We start from the raw sequence: 23,706 nt of genomic DNA, 5'->3' as shown, positions 1-23,706 counted from the left end.
AGTATGATGAAGTACGGCGTTAGTGTGACACTGTAGTATGATGAAGTACACTGTAGTATGATGAAGTACGGCGTTAGTGTGACACTGTAGTATGATGAAGTACGGCGTTAGTGTGACACTGTAGTATGATGAAGTACGGCGTTAGTGTGACACTGTAGTTAGTATGATGAAGTACGGCGTTAGTGTGACACTGTAGTTAGTATGATGAAGTACGGCGTTAGTGTGACACTGTAGTATGATGAAGTACGGCGTTAGTGTGACACTGTAGTATGATGAAGTACGGCGTTAGTGTGACACTGTAGTATGATGAAGTACGGCGTTAGTGTGACACTGTAGTATGATGAAGTACGGCGTTAGTGTGACACTGTAGTATGATGAAGTACGGCGTTAGTGTGACACTGTAGTATGATGAAGTACGGCGTTAGTGTGACACTGTAGTATGATGAAGTACGGCGTTAGTGTGACACTGTAGTATGATGAAGTACGGCGTTAGTGTGACACTGTAGTATGATGAAGTACACTGTAGTATGATGAAGTACGGCGTTAGTGTGACACTGTAGTATGATGAAGTACGGCGTTAGTGTGACACTGTAGTATGATGAAGTACGGCGTTAGTGTGACACTGTAGTTAGTATGATGAAGTACGGCGTTAGTGTGACACTGTAGTTAGTATGATGAAGTACGGCGTTAGTGTGACACTGTAGTTAGTATGATGAAGTACGGCGTTAGTGTGACACTGTAGTATGATGAAGTACGGCGTTAGTGTGACACTGTAGTATGATGAAGTACGGCGTTAGTGTGACACTGTAGTATGATGAAGTACGGCGTTAGTGTGACACTGTAGTATGATGAAGTACGGCGTTAGGAGGACAGGAAACACAAATGTAAAATGTGCAGATGATGAGAGCATCTTTACCAAAGGCTGTGATGTTCATACTATACATGCATACAGTGATATATACAGTGATGCATTAGATCTAAATGCATATGAAGTTGTATGTATAGTTAGTTAGTTAGTTGTATACAAATGTATAACTGTAAAGGCCATCCCTGTGTTGTTCAGGGGAGGTGAAAGACTGTGTATATGCAGTACACACTACACACATACAGTGATACATATGCATTAGATCTAAATGCATATAAAGTTTATAATGTATAACTATGTGTTGTTCAGGGGAGGTGAAAACTGAAGCCAAGTCTCTGATGGAGCAGCTGAGAGGAGAGGCTCTGAAGTTCCATAAACCAGGTGACCACTTTGATCATCAGTCTAAGAATATAGAACATGTAAATAGTCCTCTATTGATATTACATTTTTCACCTAAGCCTTGGATTCTTTTCTTTTCAAGTCTGCAGGTTTAATAATGTAGTTTTATGGTGTCGTTAGGAGAGAACTATAAGGTTTAATAATGTAGTTTTATCGTGTCGTTAGGAGAGAACTATAAGGTTTAATAATGTAGTTTTATCGTGTCTTTAGGAGAGAACTATAAGGTTTAATAATGTAGTTTTATGGTGTCTTTAGGAGAGAACTATAAGGTTTAATAATGTAGTTTTATGGTGTCTTTAGGAGAGAACTATAAGGTTTAATAATGTAGTTTTATGGTGTCTTTAGGAGAGAACTATAAGGTTTAATAATGTAGTTTTATCGTGTCTTTAGGAGAGAACTATAAGGTTTAATAATGTAGTTTTATGGTGTCGTTAGGAGAGAACTATAAGGTTTAATAATGTAGTTTTATCGTGTCTTTAGGAGAGAACTATAAGGTTTAATAATGTAGTTTTATCATGTCTTTAGGAGAGAACTATAAGGTTTAATAATGTAGTTTTATCGTGTCTTTAGGAGAGAACTATAAGGTTTAATAATGTAGTTTTATCGTGTCTTTAGGAGAGAACTATAAGGTTTAATAATGTAGTTTTATGGTGTCTTTAGGAGAGAACTATAAGGTTTAATAATGTAGTTTTATCGTGTCTTTAGGAGAGAACTATAAGGTTTAATAATGTAGTTTTATCGTGTCTTTAGGAGAGAACTATAAGGTTTAATAATGTAGTTTTATCGTGTCTTTAGGAGAGAACTATAAGGTTTAATAATGTAGTTTTATCGTGTCTTTAGGAGAGAACTATAAGGTTTAATAATGTAGTTTTATCATGTCTTTAGGAGAGAACTATAAGGTTTAATAATGTAGTTTTATGGTGTCGTTAGGAGAGAACTATAAGGTTTAATAATGTAGTTTTATCATGTCTTTAGGAGAGAACTATAAGGTTTAATAATGTAGTTTTATGGTGTCTTTAGGAGAGAACTATAAGGTTTAATAATGTAGTTTTATCGTGTCTTTAGGAGAGAACTATAAGGTTTAATAATGTAGTTTTATCGTGTCTTTAGGAGAGAACTATAAGGTTTAATAATGTAGTTTTATCGTGTCGTTAGGAGAGAACTATAAGGTTTAATAATGTAGTTTTATGGTGTCTTTAGGAGAGAACTATAAGGTTTAATAATGTAGTTTTATCGTGTCGTTAGGAGAGAACTATAAGGTTTAATAATGTAGTTTTATCGTGTCTTTAGGAGAGAACTATAAGGTTTAATAATGTAGTTTTATCGTGTCTTTAGGAGAGAACTATAAGGTTTAATAATGTAGTTTTATCGTGTCGTTAGGAGAGAACTATGAGGTTTAATAATGTAGTTTTATCGTGTCGTTAGGAGAGAACTATAAGGTTTAATAATGTAGTTTTATCGTGTCTTTAGGAGAGAACTATAAGGTTTAATAATGTAGTTTTATGGTGTCTTTAGGAGAGAACTATAAGGTTTAATAATGTAGTTTTATCGTGTCTTTAGGAGAGAACTATAAGGTTTAATAATGTAGTTTTATCGTGTCTTTAGGAGAGAACTATAAGGTTTAATAATGTAGTTTTATCGTGTCTTTAGGAGAGAACTATAAGGTTTAATAATGTAGTTTTATGGTGTCTTTAGGAGAGAACTATAAGGTTTAATAATGTAGTTTTATGGTGTCGTTAGGAGAGAACTATAAGGTTTAATAATGTAGTTTTATCGTGTCTTTAGGAGAGAACTATAAGGTTTAATAATGTAGTTTTATCGTGTCTTTAGGAGAGAACTATAAGGTTTAATAATGTAGTTTTATCGTGTCTTTAGGAGAGAACTATAAGGTTTAATAATGTAGTTTTATGGTGTCTTTAGGAGAGAACTATAAGGTTTAATAATGTAGTTTTATGGTGTCTTTAGGAGAGAACTATAAGGTTTAATAATGTAGTTTTATCGTGTCTTTAGGAGAGAACTATAAGGTTTAATAATGTAGTTTTATGGTGTCTTTAGGAGAGAACTATAAGGTTTAATAATGTAGTTTTATGGTGTCTTTAGGAGAGAACTATAAGGTTTAATAATGTAGTTTTATCGTGTCTTTAGGAGAGAACTATAAGGTTTAATAATGTAGTTTTATCGTGTCTTTAGGAGAGAACTATAAGGTTTAATAATGTAGTTTTATCGTGTCTTTAGGAGAGAACTATAAGGTTTAATAATGTAGTTTTATGGTGTCTTTAGGAGAGAACTATAAGGTTTAATAATGTAGTTTTATGGTGTCTTTAGGAGAGAACTATAAGGTTTAATAATGTAGTTTTATCGTGTCTTTAGGAGAGAACTATAAGGTTTAATAATGTAGTTTTATCGTGTCTTTAGGAGAGAACTATAAGGTTTAATAATGTAGTTTTATGGTGTCTTTAGGAGAGAACTATAAGGTTTAATAATGTAGTTTTATCGTGTCTTTAGGAGAGAACTATAAGGTTTAATAATGTAGTTTTATCGTGTCTTTAGGAGAGAACTATAAGGTTTAATAATGTAGTTTTATGGTGTCGTTAGGAGAGAACTATAAGGTTTAATAATGTAGTTTTATCGTGTCTTTAGGAGAGAACTATAAGGTTTAATAATGTAGTTTTATCGTGTCTTTAGGAGAGAACTATAAGGTTTAATAATGTAGTTTTATCGTGTCTTTAGGAGAGAACTATAAGGTTTAATAATGTAGTTTTATGGTGTCTTTAGGAGAGAACTATAAGGTTTAATAATGTAGTTTTATGGTGTCTTTAGGAGAGAACTATAAGGTTTAATAATGTAGTTTTATGGTGTCTTTAGGAGAGAACTATAAGGTTTAATAATGTAGTTTTATCGTGTCTTTAGGAGAGAACTATAAGGTTTAATAATGTAGTTTTATCGTGTCGTTAGGAGAGAACTATAAGGTTTAATAATGTAGTTTTATGGTGTCTTTAGGAGAGAACTATAAGGTTTAATAATGTAGTTTTATCGTGTCTTTAGGAGAGAACTATAAGGTTTAATAATGTAGTTTTATCGTGTCTTTAGGAGAGAACTATAAGGTTTAATAATGTAGTTTTATCGTGTCTTTAGGAGAGAACTATAAGGTTTAATAATGTAGTTTTATGGTGTCTTTAGGAGAGAACTATAAGGTTTAATAATGTAGTTTTATCGTGTCTTTAGGAGAGAACTATAAGGTTTAATAATGTAGTTTTATCGTGTCTTTAGGAGAGAACTATAAGGTTTAATAATGTAGTTTTATGGTGTCTTTAGGAGAGAACTATAAGGTTTAATAATGTAGTTTTATGGTGTCTTTAGGAGAGAACTATAAGGTTTAATAATGTAGTTTTATCGTGTCTTTAGGAGAGAACTATAAGGTTTAATAATGTAGTTTTATGGTGTCTTTAGGAGAGAACTATAAGGTTTAATAATGTAGTTTTATCGTGTCTTTAGGAGAGAACTATAAGGTTTAATAATGTAGTTTTATGGTGTCTTTAGGAGAGAACTATAAGGTTTAATAATGTAGTTTTATGGTGTCTTTAGGAGAGAACTATAAGGTTTAATAATGTAGTTTTATCGTGTCTTTAGGAGAGAACTATAAGGTTTAATAATGTAGTTTTATGGTGTCTTTAGGAGAGAACTATAAGGTTTAATAATGTAGTTTTATGGTGTCTTTAGGAGAGAACTATAAGGTTTAATAATGTAGTTTTATGGTGTCTTTAGGAGAGAACTATAAGGTTTAATAATGTAGTTTTATCGTGTCTTTAGGAGAGAACTATAAGGTTTAATAATGTAGTTTTATCGTGTCTTTAGGAGAGAACTATAAGGTTTAATAATGTAGTTTTATCGTGTCTTTAGGAGAGAACTATAAGGTTTAATAATGTAGTTTTATCGTGTCTTTAGGAGAGAACTATAAGGTTTAATAATGTAGTTTTATCGTGTCTTTAGGAGAGAACTATAAGGTTTAATAATGTAGTTTTATCGTGTCTTTAGGAGAGAACTATAAGGTTTAATAATGTAGTTTTATCGTGTCTTTAGGAGAGAACTATAAGGTTTAATAATGTAGTTTTATCATGTCTTTAGGAGAGAACTATAAGGTTTAATAATGTAGTTTTATGGTGTCTTTAGGAGAGAACTATAAGGTTTAATAATGTAGTTTTATCGTGTCTTTAGGAGAGAACTATAAGGTTTAATAATGTAGTTTTATCGTGTCTTTAGGAGAGAACTATAAGGTTTAATAATGTAGTTTTATCATGTCTTTAGGAGAGAACTATAAGGTTTAATAATGTAGTTTTATCGTGTCTTTAGGAGAGAACTATAAGGTTTAATAATGTAGTTTTATCGTGTCTTTAGGAGAGAACTATAAGGTTTAATAATGTAGTTTTATCGTGTCTTTAGGAGAGAACTATAAGGTTTAATAATGTAGTTTTATCATGTCTTTAGGAGAGAACTATAAGGTTTAATAATGTAGTTTTATGGTGTCTTTAGGAGAGAACTATAAGGTTTAATAATGTAGTTTTATCGTGTCTTTAGGAGAGAACTATAAGGTTTAATAATGTAGTTTTATCGTGTCTTTAGGAGAGAACTATAAGGTTTAATAATGTAGTTTTATCATGTCTTTAGGAGAGAACTATAAGGTTTAATAATGTAGTTTTATGGTGTCTTTAGGAGAGAACTATAAGGTTTAATAATGTAGTTTTATCGTGTCGTTAGGAGAGAACTATAAGGTTTAATAATGTAGTTTTATCGTGTCTTTAGGAGAGAACTATAAGGTTTAATAATGTAGTTTTATCATGTCTTTAGGAGAGAACTATAAGGTTTAATAATGTAGTTTTATCGTGTCGTTAGGAGAGAACTATAAGGTTTAATAATGTAGTTTTATCGTGTCTTTAGGAGAGAACTATGAGGTTTAATAATGTAGTTTTATCGTGTCTTTAGGAGAGAACTATAAGGTTTAATAATGTAGTTTTATGGTGTCTTTAGGAGAGAACTATAAGGTTTAATAATGTAGTTTTATCGTGTCTTTAGGAGAGAACTATAAGGTTTAATAATGTAGTTTTATCGTGTCTTTAGGAGAGAACTATGAGGTTTAATAATGTAGTTTTATCGTGTCTTTAGGAGAGAACTATAAGGTTTAATAATGTAGTTTTATGGTGTCTTTAGGAGAGAACTATAAGGTTTAATAATGTAGTTTTATGGTGTCTTTAGGAGAGAACTATAAGGTTTAATAATGTAGTTTTATCGTGTCTTTAGGAGAGAACTATAAGGTTTAATAATGTAGTTTTATGGTGTCTTTAGGAGAGAACTATAAGGTTTAATAATGTAGTTTTATCGTGTCTTTAGGAGAGAACTATAAGGTTTAATAATGTAGTTTTATCATGTCTTTAGGAGAGAACTATAAGGTTTAATAATGTAGTTTTATCGTGTCTTTAGGAGAGAACTATAAGGTTTAATAATGTAGTTTTATCGTGTCTTTAGGAGAGAACTATAAGGTTTAATAATGTAGTTTTATCGTGTCTTTAGGAGAGAACTATAAGGTTTAATAATGTAGTTTTATCGTGTCTTTAGGAGAGAACTATAAGACGGAGGGCTATGTGGTCACACCCAACACCATGGACCTTCTGAAGAAACACCTGGACATCACAGGAGGACAGGTATGGAACACACCTGGACATCACAGGAGGACAGGTATGGAACACACCTGGACATCACAGGTATGGAACACACCTGGACATCACAGGTATGGAACACACCTGGACATCACAGGTATGGAACACACCTGGACATCACAGGTATGGAACACACCTGGACATCACAGGTATGGAACACACCTGGACATCACAGGTATGGAACACACCTGGACATCACAGGTATGGAACACACCTGGACATCACAGGTATGGAACACACCTGGACATCACAGGTGTGAAATGGATGCTAGGTTTAACCAATCAGAATATGGATTTTATTTGTATTATTTTATTTGGGACAATGCTCATTAATCAACATTTCAGTTTTCACTTCTGTGTAAATGTGCCAGAGTTAGCCATAAGCTAATTTACAACTGTAGTCCCTGAGAAGGCTCTTAAAATGGCACATACAGTACAGTACAGTACAGTACAATACAATACAATACAATACAATACAAGAACAATAAAACATTGCACAGGGACAAAAACATGTACTGTACAGTGCAGTACAGTGCAGTGCAGTGCAGTACAGTACAGTACAGTACAGTACAGTACAGTACAGTACAGTACAGTACAGTACAGTACAGTACAGTACAGTACAGTACAGTACAGTACAGTACAGTACAGTACAGTACAGTACAGTACAAATCAGATATGGATGCTAGGTTCATGGGGTTTAACCAATCAGAATATGGATGCTTAAGTTATTGTTCAAATGAACAGGGTTTACATTAAATAGTCTCCATTGTGTTTTATTCCTTCCAGATCCGAACCCGCTTCCCTCCAGAGCCCAACGGCATCCTGCACATCGGACACGCCAAGGCCATCAACTTCAACTTTGGTTATGCTAAGGTACGGCTTATTGATACCTTATTGGTTATGCTAAGGTACGGCTTATTGATACCTTATATTGGTTATGCTAAGGTACGGCTTATTGATACCTTATTGGTTATGCTAAGGTACGGCTTATTGATACCTTATATTGGTTATGCTAAGGTACGGCTTATTGATACCTTATATTGGTTATGCTAAGATACGGCTTATTGATACCTTATATTGGTTATGCTAAGGTACGAATGTCTTATTGATACCTTATTGATACCTTATATCGGTTATGCTAAGGTACGCTAACATCCTATGTTTATACCTTATAGAGCGGCGCAGTCCCGCCCCCTTTCAGAACAACGAACGGCCCAGGAAATGAAAACGCAATGCATTTCCCCATAAGCAGTTTTTATTTAATTTATTTAAAGACCTTTTAAGCGTCGTACGAAGCCAACTCTTGTCGTGACAAATCATGATAACACACACAATATTTCGGGCCAAACAAAGAATTTTTGTTGTTTTTCTTCTTTGTAATTATTTGTTTGGTCCAAAAAATTGTGTGTGTTGTCATGATTTGTCACGACAAGAGTTGGCTTCGTAAGACGCTTAAAAGGTCTTTAAATAAATTAAATAAAAACTGCCTATGGGGAAATGCATTGCGCTTCCATTTCCTGGGCCGTTCGTTGTTCTGAAAGGGGGAGGGACTGCGCCGCTCTATAGATATAAATGTATACCTTATTGGTATAAATGCTTTGTCCTCTGTCTCCCCCCACAGGCCAACAGCGGTATTTGTTTCCTGAGGTACGACGACACAAACCCAGAGAAAGAGGAAGAGAAATATTTCACAGGAATCAAAAACATGGTGGAGTGGCTGGGTGAGTTACCATGGCAACTATACTGTTACTATGACAACAACAATAATAATTAGGGCTGTTAACCCATTCTGACCCGAGATCAGATTCATACGAGGTTTTCCACTGGGACACACACTGGTCTGATTAACCCATTCTGACCTGAGATCAGATTCTAAAAATGTCAGTCGTTCTTTGATTTTTCAAAAATAGCAGACCTACAAGCTCGTATCGCGCCACTCGGTGGCGCGATATGAGCTTGTAGATCTGCTATTTTTAAATAGCTAAAGCATAACATGATGCTGACACCAAAATGGGTGCCCGGTCAGAATGGGTTAATCGATTAAAATATTTAATCTGATTAATCGCATGATTGTCCATAGTTAACTGTGATTAATCGCAAATTAATCGCATATTTTTTATCCGTTCTAAATATACCTTAAATCAGTGGTTTTCAAGATTTCTCATATCAAGGTCCATTATTTATTCTGCATTTGAGCCACGGACCACCATTTGATGACATTTAGCCTTCCAGACCCAAACTAAAGAACTGTATTGATGTTGGCCAATGGTACCATTACGAGAGATAACAGGCCATGTTGATCAAAATAACATGTTTTCTAAGTATTCTAATTGTGTAGACTTAAATTAACTTAAGTAATGCAGCTGTTTAACAATTATTCAACTCTTCAGTGTAAAATTGCCATGCGTCTCTCAACCATTCTGTCAAACTTCACAGTGCGTTAATCGCGCGTTAAAAAAAATAGTGCCGTTAAAAGGATTGTGAGTTAACTAGTTAATAGTGCGTTGACTTTGACAGCCCTAATAATAATACATGGTGGAGTGGCTGGGTGAGTTACCATGGCAACTATACTGTTACTATGACACCTGTACACGGACAGACGGACGGACAGACGGACACACACACACGGACGCAGTGCAAAGCATGCTATGGGGAGACAATAATAATTCTGCTTTGTCATACAGGCTATGAACCTCATGCTATCACCCATGCGTCAGACAACTTCCAGCAGCTGTACGACCTGGCTGTGGATCTGATTCGCAGGTAAGTTAAAGTTAATGTTAGGTTGAGGTTAAGTTTAGGGTTGCGGTGCGAGGTGCGCGATGCGAGGCGCGCACCTTAAACAATAGCGGAGAGAAAGGCATGCTTGGATTGGTCTCATTTATTTAAAACGATAAGCATTGAAGCAACAACTGTTGCAGCCTTCATGAAAGCAGTGACGCACAAATAATTAGGCTTAATAAAACATCCGACCGTAACAAGTCAACTGCCTGACACAGGCATTACCTAAAATATATATATAGCCTATAATCCAGAAAATGTAGGGATTTTTCTCTTCCGATTGAAACTCAGATGTGAAAACACCAAAAAAAGCACCAGTCCTGGAGCTCCAGGCGCGCTAATTTGCGCCGCGGTCTACGCCGCTCTCAGAACCTTCCGACGAGGCTCTTTCTTGGGGTAGAAAAGTGTGGATGGCCGCGGCTCAAATTAGCGCGCCTGGAAGTCACTCGGAGCCCAGGAGGTCAGGGGCTTTTTCCCCTGTCCCATGCGTGAAATTTCGCAGATTTTTGCAGCGGACCAAAAGCAGCCGCTTTTTTTTTAATGACTATTCGATTCAAAATTTAAAAATCGATTCCCGTGCGTATCGATTGTACATTGATTAATCGATTTTTTTGGGTCAGCCCTACAATATACGCTATAATATATGCAGTATATTCAGAGGAAATCTAGAAAAAAACAACATTTCTATTATAATATAAATAGTAGGGCCGGGACTAATTGCGATTAATTTAGATTAATTAACTACAGAAAAATGAATCGCGATTAACTACAGATAAATTAATCGCACCTTTTTTTTCACCGCGGAACGTTTCTCACTGGGCGCTTTTCTATAGTACTGAAAACTGGAAATAATAAAAAGTCACCCCATTTTGTGTTGCCTAGAACTGGAGGTCTGACAAAAAACAGTAACAATATGAAGTAAGTACAGCTTTGTGATGTCACTGAGATGTACTTTTTACTGTTACTAATTTTTTTTCAGACCTCCAGTTCTAGGCAACACAGAATGGGGTGACTTTTATTATTATTTCCACAACAGGTATAATGACAGTAAAATGTTGAAAATGAGTGGTATCCTGTAGTCACTATTCATTGATTCACTGGGATACCAAAAAACATTAAAAAAAAAGGTTTCTCGCTGTTCTCGGGTTGAATATTGATATGCGATTAAAATGCGATTAATCTAGATTAATTAATCGCAAAGCCTCTGATTCATTAGATTTTTTTTTTTAATCGAGTCCCAGCTCACCATCGGTTTGTGGGAGTGTGAATCACATTGACTGACCCATATGGCTCTGGTGTCTAAGCCCTGGCTAATAGTTTAATACATGACCAAAACATTCATTATTATAGGCATACATAGTATTTAGAATGTTAAACGCATCAAATCTTTTTTATTAGCATTTTTATTAGGTCATGTTATTGGGCTTGTTTTGGCTTGTTTTTCAAGGGACATTTGGCTTTATTTCTCTAGCAAAAGTTGGCTTGTTTTTGGCTAGTTTTTGGAGGTGGGTTGGCTTATTTCTCTCGCCAGAGTTGGCAACAATAGATATGATGATGGACACGCTCATTTATTTAGAGCACTGGTTCCCAAACCTTTTCACGTCAACGACCTCCAAATTAACACTCATTAGGGCCCCGTTTGAAGAGATGTTCCAGGGACCCCCGTTTGAAGAGATATTCCAGGGACCCCCATTTGAAGAGATATTCCAGGGACCCCCATTTGAAGAGATGTTCCAGGGACCCCCATAAGAGAAGCTGTGATTCTCAACCCATTTAATTTCAAGGACCCCCAGTTTGACATGCATTAGTCTACGGACCCCCATTTAATGGAATTTCTATCTCTGGGACCCCCGATTTATATTGTAAAATCAATACTCTGAGAGTGTACAAATGGAACCAAACACAGTAGACCCGCAAATGGACCCGTTAGGGGTCCATTTGGTTCCATCTGTACACTCTCAGAGTTACAGACCCATAAGGGTCCATTTGGTTCCTAACTGGGGACCCCCTTACCTGGGACTCCCTCAAGGACCCCTGGGGGTCCACGGACCCCACTAGCAGAGCAGGTAACCGAGTAGAAAGCTATCTGCTACTGTTGACCATTCGTCTCCGCCTCCTGCAGAGGCCACGCCTACGTGTGCCACCAGAGGGGGGAGGAGCTTAAGGGCCACAACGTGCCCCCGTCCCCGTGGAGAGAGCGCCCCCTAGAGGAGTCCCTGGTGCTGTTCGACAGGATGAGACGAGGCCTGTTCGCCGAGGGAGAGGCAACGCTGAGGATGAAGACGGTGATGGAGGACGGGAAGATGGACCCCGTGGCTTACCGTATCAAATACACCGTCCACCACAGGACTGGAGACGCATGGTACGTTAATACTATAATACTACTATACAGTACTATACAATACTACTACACTATGCTACACAATACTACACTATACTACACAATACTACACTATACTATACAAGATGGACCCGTATTAAATACGCCGTCCATCACAGGACTGGAGACTCATGGTACGTTAACACATTCTGTACGTAGGACGTCTGGAAACGCCATAAGGATCCTGAAATATTAGTGCCTACGACGTCTGTGGACGTCCTAGCGACGTCCCAGCGACGCGGGGCGAGATAAGAATATTCCGAATTTTTCCTTTTTTTTTTTTTTTGGCATTTCGGTTTTCGCTTTCCGTATGCTAACGCTCAGTGCAACTATTAGCTTGTCATTGACTCCCATGTTAGCGCGGCGGAAAGAATGTCTCGTATCTCCTAATCCAAGGCGCTCTCCGTGGTGATGAATGGATCGATATGCTGGCGCTTCATTTCTGCTCCTCATCCGTCTCTCTCCCGCAAAATATGAACGTTTTTTGGAGCGTAAAAAAATGAATTAAGATGATCGGGGATGTGTGTTTCCGGTTCATGGCTTTCAGAGTAAAAGCGATCAGACAACTCTGGCACCACGGGGCTTCTATTTTGATGCACTTCCGGCACTGATTGTGTTTTAACCCATTCTGACCGGGCACCCATTTTGGTGTTGGCATCATGTTATGCTTTAGCTATTGAAAAATAGCAGATCTACAAGCTCATATCGCGCCACCGAGTGGCGCGATACGAGCTTGTAGGTCTGCTATTTTTGAAAAATCGAAGAACGACTGAAATTTTTAGAATCTGATCTCAGGTCAGAATGGGTTCATCAGAACAGTGTGTGTCCAGTTGAAACCTCGTATGAATCTGATCTCAGGTCAGAATGGGTTAATACTACAATACTACTACACAATACTACAATACTATACTATACAAGATGGACCATGTTGTGTACCGTACACATTTAGTAGTAGTACACATGTAATCCTTTCAATCCTCCACAACAGAGAAAGGCTAATGTGATGAACTCCATAATCTTCTCATTGTGGTTTTTAGCGTTGGCATAAATCCATCCACGGGACATTTATCTCTGTTCTCTTTAGGGTTAGGGTTAGGCTAACGCTAACCCAATCCACGGGCCATTCGAAATATCCATTTTAATCGTCTGTATCGAATCGTTTTGCTATGCAAATAATGGATTTTATCAATACTACATTTTGCCGTTTTCTCGATTTTTTTCCGTTTTCTCGATTGTGCCGTTTTCTCGACTACACTCACTGTCTGTGATGGAGTATATATTGTAGATGGTATTTATAATGTATTTATAATGTATTTATACTGTATTTCCAGGTGTATCTACCCCACCTACGACTACACTCACTGTCTGTACTAGAGTATATATTGTAGATGGTATTTATAATGTATTTATAATGTATTTATAATGTATTTATAATGTATTTCCAGGTGTATCTACCCCACCTACGACTACACTCACTGTCTGTGATGGAGTATATATTGTAGATGGTATTTATAATGTATTTATAATGTATTTATAATGTATTTATAATGTATTTCCAGGTGTATCTACCCCACCTACGACTACACTCACTGTCTGTGTGACTCCATGGAGAACATCACTCACTCTCTGTGTACCAAAGAGTTCCAGGCCAGGTGAGCGCATGCACGCACACACACACGTACACACGCACGCACGTACGCATGCACGCACACACGCACGTACGCACGCACGCACGTACGCATGCACGCACACACGCACGTACGCACGCACGCACGTACGCATGCACGCACACACGCACGTACGCACGTATGCACGCACGCACGTATGCACACACGCACAGCACACACAGTACACACAGCACACACAGCACACACAGCACACACAGCACACACAGCACACACAGCACACACAGCACACACAGCACACACAGCACACACAGTACACACAGTACACACAGTACGCACACACAGCACACACAGCACACACAGCACACCAAAGCGTTCCAGGTGATTACATGGAAGTGCTAGAGGTGATGAATGAAGAGGTAAGTTGGTGGTTCTTTACTTTCACTCCCAGACGGTCGTCATACTTCTGGCTGTGCAACGCTCTAGGCGTGTTCTGTTCTGTCCAGTAACGTGTCTCTGTAGGAGCTCTAGGCGTGTTCTGTCCTGTCCAGTAACGTGTCTCTGTAGGAGCTCTAGGCGTGTTCTGTCCTGTCCAGTAACGTCTCTCTGTAGGAGCTCTAGGCGTGTTCTGTCCTGTCCAGTAACGTGTCTCTCTCTGTAGGAGCTCTAGGCGTGTTCTGTCCTGTCCAGTAACGTGTCTCTGTAGGAGCTCTAGACGTGTCCTGTCCTGTCCAGTAACGTGTCTCTCTCTGTAGGAGCTCTAGACGTGTTCTGTCCTGTCCAGTAACGTGTCTCTGTAGGAGCTCTAGGCGTGTTCTGTCCTGTCCAGTAACGTCTCTCTGTAGGAGCTCTAGGCGTGTCCTGTCCTGTCCAGTAACGTGTCTCTGTAGGAGCTCTAGATGTGTTCTGTCCTGTCCAGTAACGTGTCTCTGTAGGAGCTCTAGGCGTGTTCTGTCCTGTCCAGTAACGTGTCTCTCTCTGTAGGAGCTCTAGACGTGTTCTGTCCTGTCCAGTAACGTGTCTCTGTAGAGCTCTAGGCGTGTTCTGTCCTGTCCAGTAACGTGTCTCTGTAGGAGCTCTAGGCGTGTCCTGTCCTGTCCAGTAACGTGTCTCTGTAGGAGCTCTAGACGTGTTCTGTCCTGTCCAGTAACGTGTCTCTGTAGGAGCTCTAGGCGTGTTCTGTCCTGTCCAGTAACGTGTCTCTGTAGGAGCTCTAGGCGTGTTCTGTCCTGTCCAGTAACGTGTCTCTCTCTGTAGGAGCTCTAGGCGTGTTCTGTCCTGTCCAGTAACGTCTCTCTGTAGGAGCTCTAGGCGTGTTCTGTCCTGTCCAGTAACGTGTCTCTGTAGGAGCTCTAGACGTGTCCTGTCCTGTCCAGTAACGTGTCTCTCTCTGTAGGAGCTCTAGGCGTGTTCTGTCCTGTCCAGTAACGTGTCTCTGTAGGAGCTCTAGACGTGTTCTGTCCTGTCCAGTAACGTGTCTCTGTAGAGCTCTAGACGTGTTCTGTCCTGTCCAGTAACGTGTCTCTCTCTGTAGGAGCTCTAGGCGTGTTCTGTCCTGTCCAGTAACGTCTCTCTGTAGGAGCTCTAGGCGTGTTCTGTCCTGTCCAGTAACGTGTCTCTGTAGGAGCTCTAGGCGTGTCCTGTCCTGTCCAGTAACGTGTCTCTGTAGGAGCTCTAGACGTGTTCTGTCCGGTCCAGTAACGTGTCTCTGTAGGAGCTCTAGGCGTGTTCTGTCTGGTCCAGTAACGTGTCTCTCTCTGTAGGAGCTCTAGGCGTGTTCTGTCTGGTCCAGTAACGTGTCTCTCTCTGTAGGAGCTCTAGGCGTGTTCTGTCCTGTCCAGTAACGTGTCTCTGTAGAGCTCTAGGCGTGTTCTGTCCTGTCCAGTAACGTCTCTCTGTAGGAGCTCTAGGCGTGTTCTGTTCTGTCCAGTAACGTCTCTCTCTGTAGAGCTCTAGGCGTGTTCTGTCCTGTCCAGTAACGTGTCTCTCTCTGTAGGAGCTCTAGGCGTGTTCTGTCCTGTCCAGTAACGTCTCTCTGTAGGAGCTCTAGGCGTGTTCTGTCCTGTCCAGTAACGTGTCTCTGTAGGAGCTCTAGGCGTGTTCTGTCCTGTCCAGTAACGTGTCTCTCTCTGTAGGAGCTCTAGACGTGTTCTGTCCTGTCCAGTAACGTGTCTCTCTCTGCTGAGCTCTAGGCGTGTTCTGTCCTGTCCAGTAACGTGTCTCTGCTGAGCTCTAGACGTGTTCTGTCCTGTCCAGTAACGTGTCTCTGTAGGAGCTCTAGGCGTGTTCTGTCCTGTCCAGTAACGTGTCTCTCTCTGTAGGAGCTCTAGACGTGTTCTGTCCTGTCCAGTAACGTGTCTCTGCTGAGCTCTAGGCGTGTTCTGTCCTGTCCAGTAACGTGTCTCTGCTGAGCTCTAGGCGTGTTCTGTCCTGTCCAGTAACGTGTCTCTGTAGAGCTCTAGACGTGTCCTGTCCTGTCCAGTAACGTGTCTCTCTCTGCTGAGCTCTAGGCGTGTTCTGTCCTGTCCAGTAACGTGTCTCTGCTGAGCTCTAGGCGTGTTCTGTCCTGTCCAGTAACGTGTCTCTGTAGAGCTCTAGACGTGTCCTGTCCTGTCCAGTAACGTGTCTCTCTCTGCTGAGCTCTAGGCGTGTTCTGTCCTGTCCAGTAACGTGTCTCTGCTGAGCTCTAGGCGTGTTCTGTCCTGTCCAGTAACGTGTCTCTGCTGAGCTCTAGGCGTGTTCTGTCCTGTCCAGTAACGTGTCTCTGCTGAGCTCTAGACGTGTTCTGTCCTGTCCAGTAACGTGTCTCTCTCTGTAGGAGCTCTAGGCGTGTTCTGTCCTGTCCAGTAACGTGTCTCTCTCTGCTGAGCTCTAGACGTGTTCTGTCCTGTCCAGTAACGTGTCTCTCTCTGTAGAGCTCTAGGCGTGTCCTGTCCTGTCCAGTAACGTGTCTCTGTAGAGCTCTAGACGTGTTCTGTCCTGTCCAGTAACGTGTCTCTGTAGGAGCTCTAGGCGTGTTCTGTTCTGTCCAGTAACGTGTCTCTGTAGGAGCTCTAGGCGTGTTCTGTCCTGTCCAGTAACGTGTCTCTCTCTGTAGGAGCTCTAGACGTGTTCTGTCCTGTCCAGTAACGTGTCTCTCTCTGCTGAGCTCTAGGCGTGTTCTGTCCTGTCCAGTAACGTGTCTCTGCTGAGCTCTAGACGTGTTCTGTCCTGTCCAGTAACGTGTCTCTGTAGGAGCTCTAGACGTGTCCTGTCCTGTCCAGTAACGTGTCTCTCTCTGCTGAGCTCTAGGCGTGTTCTGTCCTGTCCAGTAACGTGTCTCTGTAGGAGCTCTAGGCGTGTCCTGTCCTGTCCAGTAACGTGTCTCTGTAGGAGCTCTAGGCGTGTTCTGTCCTGTCCAGTAACGTGTCTCTGCTGAGCTCTAGGCGTGTTCTGTCCTGTCCAGTAACGTGTCTCTGCTGAGCTCTAGGCGTGTTCTGTCCTGTCCAGTAACGTGTCTCTGCTGAGCTCTAGACGTGTTCTGTCCTGTCCAGTAACGTGTCTCTCTCTGTAGGAGCTCTAGGCGTGTTCTGTCCTGTCCAGTAACGTGTCTCTCTCTGCTGAGCTCTAGACGTGTTCTGTCCTGTCCAGTAACGTGTCTCTCTCTGTAGGAGCTCTAGGCGTGTCCTGTCCTGTCCAGTAACGTGTCTCTGTAGGAGCTCTAGGCGTGTTCTGTCCTGTCCAGTAACGTGTCTCTGTAGGAGCTCTAGGCGTGTTCTGTCCTGTCCAGTAACGTGTCTCTCTCTGTAGAGCTCTAGACGTGTTCTGTCCTGTCCAGTAACGTGTCTCTCTCTGCTGAGCTCTAGACGTGTTCTGTCCTGTCCAGTAACGTGTCTCTCTCTGCTGAGCTCTAGGCGTGTTCTGTCCTGTCCAGTAACGTGTCTCTGCTGAGCTCTAGACGTGTTCTGTCCTGTCCAGTAACGTGTCTCTGTAGAGCTCTAGGCGTGTTCTGTCTGGTCCAGTAACGTGTCTCTCTCTGTAGGAGGTCGTCATACTTCTGGCTGTGCAACGCTCTAGGCGTGTTCTGTCCGGTCCAGTAACATGTCTCTCTCTGTAGGAGCTCTAGGCGTGTTCTGTCCTGTCCAGTAACGTGTCTCTCTCTGTAGAGCTCTAGGCGTGTTCTGTCTGGTCCAGTAACGTGTCTCTCTCTGTAGGAGGTCGTCATACTTCTGGCTCTGTAACGCTCTAGACGTGTACTGTCCGGTCCAGTGGGAGTACGGCCGTCTGAACCTCACCTACACCGTGGTCTCCAAGAGAAAGATCATCAGGCTGGTGGAGACGGGAGTGGTCAGGTAAAAGGGGGAGTGGTCAGGTAAAAGGGGGAGTGGTCAGGTAAAAGGGGGAGTGGTCGGGTAAAAGGGGGAGTGGTCAGGTAAAAGGGGGAGTGGTCAGGTAAAAGGGGGAGTGGTCGGGTAAAAGGGGGAGTGGTCAGGTAAAAGGGGGAGTGGTCGGGTAGAAGGGGGAGTGGTCGGGTAAAAGGGGGAGTGGTCGGGTAAAAGGGGGAGTGGTCGGGTAAAAGGGGGAGTGGTCGGGTAAAAGGGGGAGTGGTCGGGTAAAAGGGGGAGTGGTCGGGTAAAAGGGGGAGTGGTCGGGTAAAAGGGGGAGTGGTCGGGTAAAAGGGGGAGTGGTCGGGTAAAAGGGGGAGTGGTCGGGTAAAAGGGGGAGTGGTCGGGTAAAAGGGGGAGTGGTCGGGTAAAAGGGGGAGTGGTCGGGTAAAAGGGGGAGTGGTCGGGTAAAAGGGGGAGTGGTCGGGTAAAAGGGGGAGTGGTCGGGTAAAAGGGGGAGTGGTCGGGTAAAAGGGGGAGTGGTCGGGTAAAAGGGGGAGTGGTCGGGTAAAAGGGGGAGTGGTCGGGTAAAAGGGGGAGTGGTCGGGTAAAAGGGGGAGTGGTCGGGTAAAAGGGGGAGTGGTCGGGTAAAAGGGGGAGTGGTCGGGTAAAAGGGGGAGTGGTCGGGTAAAAGGGGGAGTGGTCGGGTAAAAGGGGGAGTGGTCGGGTAAAAGGGGGAGTGGTCGGGTAAAAGGGGGAGTGGTCGGGTAAAAGGGGAGTGGTCAGGTAAAAGGGGAGTGGTCATTTTAATGGTTCTTTGTTATTAATTATATTGTATTTTAATGGTTCTGTGTTGTTATTAATTATATTGTATTTTAATGGTTCTGTGTTGTTATTAATTATACTGTATTTTAATGGTTCTGTGTTATTAATTATACTGTATTTTAATGGTTCTGTGTTGTTATTAATTATATTGTATTTTAATGGTTCTTTGTTATTCATTATATTGTATTTTAATGGTTCTGTATTGTTATTAATTATATTGTATTTTAATGGTTCTTTGTTATTAATTATACTGTATTTGAATGGTTCTGTATTGTTATTAATTATATAGTATTTTAATGGTTCTGTATTGTTATTAATTATATTGTATTTTAATGGTTCCAGAGACTGGGATGATCCTCGTCTGTTCACTCTGACTGCCCTCAGGAGGAGAGGATTTCCTGCCAAGGCCATCAACGCCTTCTGTGCACGGGTAGGATTACTATGGACTCCTTCTGACCTGAGATCAGATTCATATGAGGTTTCCGCCGGACACACACTGGTCTGATGAACCCATTCTCACCTGAGATCAGATTCTAAAAAATGTCAGTCGTTCTTCGATTTTTCAAAAATAGCAGACCTACAAGCTCGTATCGCGCCACTCGGTGGCGCGATATGAGCTTGTAGATCTGCTATTTTTAAATAGCTAAAGTATAACATGATGCCGACACCAAAATGGGTGCCCGGTCAGAATGGGTTAAACCTGCGTATAGGAGGGGCTAGCACCCCTCAAAGATAGTTCATATTTTTAATCCCAAAGTATATTTATAACATAGTGGTGGCGCTGACATTGACCTCAGGAAGCATTGAGTTGCTCTTGTGTTAGTCGTTCATATGAAGAGTTGAATTATATTTGTCTCAGGTGGGAGTGACCGTTGCCCAGGTGACCATGGAGCCCCACCTGCTGGACTCCATCGTTAGAGACGACCTGAACGAGTCTGCTCCTCGAGTTATGGCCGTCCTGGAGCCTCTGAGAGTGACCATAACCAACCTGCCTCTGGATGCTAAGGTACCCTAACCCTGACCCTAACCCTGACCCCTGACCCTAACCCTGACCTCTAACCCTGACCCTAACGCTGACCCTAAAGGGCAGTCCATACTCTCTCTGACCACCCAACTTCTCGTCGGAAAGCTCCGGTACAAACTACAACATGACGTCACTACAAACTACAACATGACGTCACTCTGAAAGCTCCGGTACAAACTACAACATGACGTCACTACAAACTACAACATGACGTCACTCTGAAAGCTCCGGTACAAACTACAACATGACGTCACTACAAACTACAACATGACGTCACTCTGAAAGCTCCGGTACAAACTACAACATGACGTCACTCTGAAAGCTCCGGTAAAAACTACAACATGACGTCACTCTGAAAGCTCCGGTACAAACTACAACATGACGTCACTCTGAAAGCTCCGGTACAAACTACAACATGACGTCACTCTGAAAGCTCCGGTACAAACTACAACATGACGTCACTCTGAAAGCTCCGGTAAAAACTACAACATGACGTCACTCTGAAAGCTCCGGTACAAACTACAACATGACGTCACTCTGAAAGCTCCGGTACAAACTACAACATGACGTCACTCTGAAAGCTCCGGTACAAACTACAACATGACGTCACTCTGAAAGCTCCGTTATACAAACTACAACATGACGTCACTCTGAAAGCTCCGGTACAAACTACAACATGACGTCACTCTGAAAGCTCCGGTACAAACTACAACATGACGTCACTCTGAAAGCTCCGGTACAAACTACAACATGACGTCACTCTGAAAGCTCCGGTACAAACTACAACATGACGTCACTCTGAAAGCTCCGGTACAAACTACAACATGACGTCACTCTGAAAGCTCCGGTACAAACTACAACATGACGTCACTCTGAAAGCTCCGGTACAAACTACAACATGACGTCACTCTGAAAGCTCCGGTACAAAAACTACAACATGACGTCACTCTGAAAGCTCCGGTACAAACTACAACATGACGTCACTCTGAAAGCTCCGGTACAAACTACAACATGACGTCACTCTGAAAGCTCCGTTATACAAACTACAACATGACGTCACTCTGAAAGCTCCGGTACAAACTACAACATGACGTCACTCTGAAAGCTCCGGTACAAACTACAACATGACGTCACTCTGAAAGCTCCGTTATACAAACTACAACATGACGTCACTCTGAAAGCTCCGTTATACAAACTACAACATGACGTCACTCTGAAAGCTCCGGTACAAACTACAACATGACGTCACTCTGAAAGCTCCGGTACAAACTACAACATGACGTCACTCTGAAAGCTCCGGTACAAAAACTACAACATGACGTCACTCTGAAAGCTCCGGTACAAACTACAACATGACGTCACTCTGAAAGCTCCGGTACAAACTACAACATGACGTCACTCTGAAAGCTCCGGTACAAACTACAACATGACGTCACTCTGAAAGCTCCGGTACAAAAACTACAACATGACGTCACTCTGAAAGCTCCGGTACAAAAACTACAACATGACGTCACTCTGAAAGCTCCGGTACAAACTACAACATGACGTCACTCTGAAAGCTCCGTTATACAAACTACAACATGACGTCACTCTGAAAGCTCCGGTACAAACTACAACATGACGTCACTCTGAAAGCTCCGGTACAAAAACTACAACATGACGTCACTCTGAAAGCTCCGGTACAAACTACAACATGACGTCACTCTGAAAGCTCCGTTATACAAACTACAACATGACGTCACTCTGAAAGCTCCGGTACAAACTACAACATGACGTCACTCTGAAAGCTCCGGTACAAACTACAACATGACGTCACTCGCAACTTCTGAAACGCATTCCTCCGAATTTTGTGTTCTGAAAGCTGCACTCCCAGATGTCGTGACTCTCTGAACTCTACTTTGGAGAAAAACTGTAAGTCTGATCTTTCCGACGAAAAGTTCGGTCGGAGAGAGTATGGACTGCCCCTAACACTGACCCTAACAATTCAATTCAATTCAAAGGGCTTTATTGGCATGAGAAAAACATACGTTTACATTGCCAAAGCAGAAAGAACAATACAACAATGCAATCAAAACAAAAATGATGTACATTTGAAGGTCAGAATCTTCAATAGATCAAATTCTATGTACCAAGATCACTCGGTGCAGGTATAGTGCAGGAATATACACAATGATTAGTCTTTAGGGTGGTTGTGTTCCATTTGATATCCTTCTCCTATCACAGCAACTCACAAATCTTGCTGCTGTGTTTTGCACATTGTTGTACGTCGCCCAGCAGATATGGGATTTTTTTTGTCATTGGTCATGTTTTCAAAATCTCTGTGTGTGGTTGTAATCTGTGGGAAGTATGTGTGACACTGTAACACTGACCCTAAGGGCCGATTCATACTCCTATTTTAGAGCCGAATAAAAGTGGGTTCGGCTCTGTAGAGACTACAATGTGATGTCATTTGGCGCTGTAGAGCCTACAATGTGATGTCATTTGTCTCTGTAGAGCCTACAATGTGACGTCATTTGGCTCTGTAGAGCCTACAATGTGATGTCATTTGTCTCTGTAGAGCCTACAATGTGACGTCATTTGGCTCTGTAGAGCCTACAATGTGACGTCATTTGTCTCTGTAGAGCCTACAATGTGACGTCATTTGTCTCTGTAGAGCCTACAATGTGACGTCATTTGTCTCTGTAGAGCCTACAATGTGACGTCATTTGGCTCTGTAGAGCCTACAATGTGACGTCATTTGTCTCTGTAGAGCCTACAATGTGACGTCATTTGGCTCTGTAGAGCCTACAATGTGACGTCATTTGGCTCTGTAGAGCCTGCAATGTGACGTCATTTGAGGTTCGGGGGGGGGGGGGGGGAGCTCTTCGGTGCTACTGAAAATTTTTGACGAGCCAAAATCATTTCGGCACTACAGCGCCGAAACAGCGCTAAAATAGGAGTATGAATCGGCCCTAACGCTGACCCTATTGTACATTGTACCATGAGTACATTGTACCATGAGTACATTGTACCATGAGTACATTGTACCATGAGTGACCATGATATAGTGACCATAAGTGAGCGTATAGTGACCATAAGTGAGCGTATAGTGACCATTAGTGAGCATACAGTGACCATAAGTGACCTTGTCTCGTGTCCAGGCAGAGGTCAGCGTTCCAGACTTCCCTGCTAACGAGGCCAGAGGTTTCCACCTGGTTCCTTTCACTCAGACCATCTACATCGAACACACCGACTTCAGAGAGGTTACTATTATTACTATTATTATTATTATTATTATTATTATTATTATCACTATCACTCAGACCATCTACATCGAACACACCGACTTCAGAGAGGTTACTATTATTACTATTATTATTATTATTATTATTATTATTATCACTATCACTCAGACCATCTACATCGAACACACCGACTTCAGAGAGGTTACTATTATTACTATTATTATTGTTATTATCATTATTATCATTATTATTAACACTGACTTCAGAGAGGTTACTGTTATTACTATTATTATTACTACTATTACTATTATTATCATTATTATTAACACTGACTTCAGAGAGGTTACTATTATTATTACTATTATTACTATTATTACTATTATTATTATTATTGTTATTGATTGATTGATTGAAATATTTATTAACAGTTTGCAGAATTACAGTACATTTCAAGCACAAACTCAATACAAAGACTGTTAACTGTGAGTGGACGACCCAATTAAGCATTACACTTGGTTACAACAGGGTCCACATTGTTCAATTCATCAAATTGTTATTGTTATCATTAT

General features: G+C 41.2%; 1 protein-coding gene across 2 annotated transcripts in view; it reads left to right on the top strand.

Moving 5' to 3' along the window:
- The window catches only part of qars1 (glutaminyl-tRNA synthetase 1), a 61,707-nt gene that overhangs the window by 21,369 nt on the left and 16,632 nt on the right, over positions 1-23,706 (top strand). For both annotated transcript variants that reach the window (XM_083769415.1, XM_083769416.1), the window contains exons 8-18: positions 1,175-1,246; positions 6,875-6,960; positions 7,761-7,847; positions 8,596-8,695; positions 9,659-9,737; positions 11,878-12,117; positions 13,695-13,787; positions 17,954-18,091; positions 19,232-19,319; positions 19,749-19,895; positions 23,054-23,155. In XM_083769415.1, coding sequence (XP_083625541.1) covers positions 1,175-1,246; positions 6,875-6,960; positions 7,761-7,847; positions 8,596-8,695; positions 9,659-9,737; positions 11,878-12,117; positions 13,695-13,787; positions 17,954-18,091; positions 19,232-19,319; positions 19,749-19,895; positions 23,054-23,155 — 1,232 coding nt within the window. The remainder of the gene's footprint in view (positions 1-1,174; positions 1,247-6,874; positions 6,961-7,760; positions 7,848-8,595; positions 8,696-9,658; positions 9,738-11,877; positions 12,118-13,694; positions 13,788-17,953; positions 18,092-19,231; positions 19,320-19,748; positions 19,896-23,053; positions 23,156-23,706) is intronic.

The sequence above is a fragment of the Protomyctophum parallelum genome (assembly GCF_964188405.1).
Source record: "Protomyctophum parallelum genome assembly, chromosome: 7".
Taxonomy (NCBI): domain Eukaryota; kingdom Metazoa; phylum Chordata; class Actinopteri; order Myctophiformes; family Myctophidae; genus Protomyctophum; species Protomyctophum parallelum.
This window is presented reverse-complemented; position numbering and strand designations above follow the sequence as displayed.